General features: G+C 40.3%; 1 protein-coding gene across 2 annotated transcripts in view; it reads left to right on the forward strand.

Annotated features, from left to right (window-relative positions):
- Window positions 1-4921, forward strand: part of RTN1 (reticulon 1) — a 183500-nt gene extending 178579 nt beyond the window's left edge. For both annotated transcript variants that reach the window (XM_004681820.2, XM_004681821.2), the window contains 4 exons: window positions 932-1001; window positions 1477-1523; window positions 1609-1667; window positions 4143-4921. In XM_004681820.2, coding sequence (XP_004681877.1) covers window positions 932-1001; window positions 1477-1523; window positions 1609-1667; window positions 4143-4185 — 219 coding nt within the window. In that variant the 3' untranslated portion in view covers window positions 4186-4921. The remainder of the gene's footprint in view (window positions 1-931; window positions 1002-1476; window positions 1524-1608; window positions 1668-4142) is intronic.
- The last annotated feature ends 381 nt before the right edge of the window (window positions 4922-5302 follow it).

The following is a 5302-nucleotide window of genomic DNA, read 5'->3' on the forward strand; positions in this document are numbered from 1 at the left end:
CACCCCCACCCCACCCCCAGTGTCAAGCCCCTGAAGGGAGACATGTTATTCCTGGGGTCCTCATGGAATTCACTGAGCTCCTATGAACAAGCCATCAGTCCGTTATGATTGGGGAGGTTGTTGTGATTTCCCTGTGCTCCCTGAATACCTGTATCACCAGGCAGGGGTCTTATACCTGTGTCTGCCCACTAACTGTGAGGAAGGGGAGAAGGACAATCAAGTAATGAGACCTGGCCCCTCAGGGTACTTTCCTAGAATCACATCCTACCAAGTAATGGCTAAAGAGAGATACCAAGGAGGTGTAACTACTTACTGTCAGGTTTTGAAGATGATGTTTATATTTGTACTCTGAAAACTGTGGGCTAGAGCAGAGCCTTATCAATAATAGGCCACCTGCTAGGTATTGTAGCTGCTGCAGGACACATGGTCTCTGCATCGGCTGCTGAACCTTTCTCATTACACCCGGAAAGCAGTCAAAGACAGCCCATAAATGCAGGATGGTGGCCCTGTACTTATGAATACTGAAAATTGAATTTTGTATCATTTTTATGATATATTATGAATGTTAATATATATTATATAATATTTCGTGAAATGTTATTTGTTTGGATTTTATTTGACCATTAAAAAATGTAAAGTCTATTTGAGCCTCTGGGCCCCTACAAAACATGGCAAGGGCCACTGCTACTGACCCCTGCCCCAGATCTTCATTCTGTCTAGTCTCTCAAATCTTGTGAGGAGGCGCTCCCAAATGCCCTGGGGGAGTAAGGGCATATCCTCTTCCAGTGTGTCCGCATCCCTTTTCAAATGGACTCACATTCCCCATTGAAACCTCCACATACATTGCCTCAAATTCTAATCAGAAAAGTCAGTGAAGCGAGACTTTGTCACAAATGGTTTGAGAAGCTGTGATCCTCGTTCTGTTCCCCAGTTTGCAGTCCTGATGTGGCTCCTGACCTATGTCGGCGCTCTCTTCAACGGCCTGACCCTGCTGCTCATGGGTAAGGATGGCCCAGCCTTAGGCCGCCTCCTCCAGGAACAGCTGCCTAAGCTGCCAGCTGTTGGCTCCTTTGATAGATTAGGAATAAATGCCCGATGTCCCAGTGTTGAGCATCAGGCAGCACAATTCAAGAAAGACTATAATATACTTTACATGTGGAAAATGAATTTGTGATTTTTTTTTCTTCCTAACAGAACTGGTTTTATTTCACTTTGATGGAGACTGTTTACAGAAGCAGTTATGAACACAAATTAATTTTCATCTTGGAGGGCACACTTTCCTCATTCTGGAAATAATGATTTAAAATTTGTATCGGGCTCAGCATAGCTTTGTTTTCCTTATGAATTGCCTGTCATTTATCTAGAAAGCTGACTATTATAGTGCTATAATATCTCCAATCTACATAGAAATATATCTATGCACTTATATTTACTGATAGCTTAAAATTTTAATACTGTATTTTTTTTTTATCCCAGCTGTGGTTTCAATGTTTACTCTACCTGTAGTGTATGTTAAGCACCAGGTAAGTTCTATGTGATGTCAAACATTCACGTTGAATTTTGAGCTCATGACCTTTGGATGCGCTCATGATTTCTTTCTCTTTGTAGGCACAGATTGACCAATATCTGGGACTTGTGAGGACTCACATAAATGCTGTTGTGGCAAAGTAAGTTTATAGTACAGTTTGTTAAAAGGAGAGACTGTATTAGTCACAATTGAGTGAACTAGGTAAGGAAGGGATCATCTATAGGTACTAAGACAATGTGCTGATTTATGAACATTCATTCACTTACCTTAGTCATATGTTCACATATTATGAAAGGTTAACATATCTTTCTCAATCAGATTATTTCAGTAAATAATTATAAACATATCAAGCCTAAATTAGATAAAGCTCTCAGTGGTTCATTTCAAGTATCATGATGAGTGACCTTGAATAAATTCACGATATTAAACTCTATCTGGGGACTGGCCTCATGTCCAACAAGCAAGAAGCCTGAATCAGAAAAGTAAACTTAATTAATGTAGATTAATTGAAATGAAGCCAATTAAGTCAAAAAGCAATTTCAATCTTTTAAACAAATTTTGCTAATTTTTTAAATCACTGAAATTATTTTCAAAACTTCAAAAATTTTTAAAATCTCTAAAACATTTATTATGCTTCAAGTTATACCATTTTAACTCAGTAAGTGTGCTCTTTGTTTGCTTATTTAATTCACACCATCGCTTTTTAAGCCAGAGTCTTCAAACAGACTCTAATTTATGGCTACTTTGTATATTTGGGAGATTAAAAACTCAAGCTCTAAGCATCCACAGCTTAACGTGGCCATTAAGCTCAGTCATTTTTCTTAATTCTTAAACTAGTTACATTAGATACATCATCTGAAATTATGATTTTTATATTGCATGATGATTCAAGATTTTGTTTTAGTCAAAATCTTATCTAGGTTTCAACAACAAAAACATGTCAGCAGAGACCTAGACTTTGACTACATGCACCCCGCTAGTAATCTTAGAATCCTGTGTCTGGTCTAGATGATGAGCAGAACTCTAGCAATGGGTTTTAGATAACCAGAATGTGTGAGGCAAACAAATAAGTTCTTCAGAGAAACTGTTTAGTCCAGCACTAAATTTTGAAGGAAATGTCTTGGTGGGATCTTACTTCATGGGGTCAATTTGATCCTCTGAAATTTTGCTTCCATATTAGAATTCTAGCCACAAAACTCACCATTAAAACCCACTTGTGTGTTTCTGGCTCCCCAGTACCTATGAGAATGAGAGAGCCGTTGAGAACAAGGCACCTTCTCCCTTTTGTTGGAAGAGTGTTTGGCACAGAACAAAGTCTCAATCAAAAGCTGTGTGAGTTAGCACATAAAGCTTTGATTTAACAAAACAGAAAATTTCTAGCTAACTTACTCTAAAATAAAACTACCATACTGTGAGGGTTGCATAATTTTTGGGGTGCTGGAGATATCTCGTTTATACCACATTAAAAGATGCACATTCTAAGAACAGGAAAGCTCATTGACTGGCCTATGTCACACAGGTAATAAGTAACAGAACTGGAACAAAGACCTTTATCTAGGACCATCCCTGGTTCATATGTGTCCATGAAATAGTAATCACACCCCTTCCTTACAGAACTGTCCCAGATTGGATGATAGTCATCCTGACTATATCACAGTTTGCATGATCCTGAAATAAATTGACATCTTTGTCTACTTAAAAAGGCCTCACTGTTGGTACAGGGGATTAAATTCCACCACTATGAAGATATCCGCAACACGAGATCCATCCCTGGCCAGGAGGGTGACTCACATGGCACAGCAGCCCTCTCCTGTCTCGCCCGCTGCTCCCCTTCACAGTGTATTTTGTAGATCTGCCTGTTCTGCTCCCCACTCTGTCTCTGGTGAATCCTCTCAACCCCCACATCACTGGCCTACACCCTAGCTCTTAAATGCATAAATAAATAAATAAATATTATTTTTTTTTAAGTTACCACTTAACTATGGGAATAGTGGGTACTTTGGCAGTGGGTGTGGTGTGGCGCATACACCTGAGGGTGGAGGGCCCTGTGCCTCCTCCTTGTTCACCTGTGTTGTCTCAGTTAAAAGATACGTTATAGAAATGTGACTTTCTTATGCCATTCAACTCATCATCTAATTTATATTTTCTTAATTGCTGCAGAGAAATTTTTATTGGTATATTATTATTTTAAAAAAATTTATTCATGCATACAAGAAGTGGGGTACAGGCCAGAGGTGTGGTGGGTGAGAGGATTCACCAGAGGCAGAGTGGGGAGCAGCAGGCAGAAATGCTGAAGTACACTTCTGAGGGGAGCAGTGGGCGGGTCAGAAGAGGTCTGCCACACCATGTGGGTCACCTCCCTGGCTGGGGATCGAACTTGTGACACAGTGGATAGCTTCACAGTGCTGCGCTTTCACCTGTTGTGCCACCAGGGAGGGCCCTGCAGAGAAATGTTTTTATAAAACAATCATACATAAAGATTATCCTACCTATCTTGTGGAATTTTAAACTACTTGGTCACAACAGAGTAGCTAGTTAAAGCACATTATGAACTCATAAAAGGATTTCATTCATAACACTTGTGGCTTACTACCCTTTGCTGTTGCCTTTTTAGGATTCAGGCTAAAATCCCAGGCGCTAAGAGGCACGCTGAATAAGCTGGTATCCCCCCCTGGGGACTGGACACCAACAGGAATGTCTGCCCGTAGTAACAGCGCTGTTCTTACATGTTACTGCAATTGATTGTTTCTCCCCTTTACCCCCGTACCATAATCTTAGAGACAAACTTTAAAACAGCTGTTTTTAGGCTGTTCCTGTACTCTTAGGATATTTGAGTCACTTGTGTCAAGCACTAAAATATAGAGAAAAGTGTATTAGATGTGGTTTTTAATTTTGTGTTGCTAAAAAAAAAGTGCATGATGGTGAGAGCCCAAGCCCCTCCCCCTCCACAGTGTCCTCCTCTGCGATGCTCTGTAGCTTCTCCTGTCCCCGGCCACGCCTGCCTAGTGCGCGGGTGCCCAGTGGAAGTCGCTTCTACGTCCTCGGGTTGCTGGTCGGATTAACCTTTGCTAACAACATATAGAATCGTAGACTGATGTTTTAGTGTTTTTCCAACACACACACAACGTAAAAATTAAAAGTCGACTGTACTTCTGGTAATCAGTTTTGTATAACTTAAATCAATGAATAAACCCCAAACAAACGCGCAGTACTTTTGTTGTGTGGGACCGAGGGACTGATTTACATGTATGGTAACTAAAAAGTACCAGCATGTCAACTTTATTACAATTTGTATTACTTCCTCTGTAGTTCCTATTGGACTTAATTATGGACTCTGGATATTTGCACTTATGTACTTGATACTGAATGCATAAATAAATGTTACTAAATGTAGCGGCTCCTCCTTTTCTTCTTGTGGTTTTAACAGAACAGAAAGCTGTAGGCGACACAATATCCTCGGACGAGTGGGGAGGCTGAGACCCTGGCTCACTCCTGTCCCTGGTTTGGCAAGGTTCAGCCCCAGGCTGGCACAGGCCCCTGCTGGACAGTAATAGAAGTCACTGCAGATTCATAAAACTGGGAATCATGCTTGGTATTATACTGTGTGGGGTGGGATGCAGATAGTTTAAGGTTTTTTTTAAATGTGAAAGTGATATCAATTCTTCCACAAACATCTAATAGGCACCACAAGCGCTTGCATGAAATGTAGTTGCTATGAACTCACTTTTAATAATCATTTATAAACAATTATTTATTATTACTCTGTGCCATGCA

This window comes from Condylura cristata, unplaced genomic scaffold, assembly GCF_000260355.1.
Source record: "Condylura cristata isolate star-nosed mole 26May11 unplaced genomic scaffold, ConCri1.0 scaffold00013, whole genome shotgun sequence".
NCBI classification, from domain to species: domain Eukaryota; kingdom Metazoa; phylum Chordata; class Mammalia; order Eulipotyphla; family Talpidae; genus Condylura; species Condylura cristata.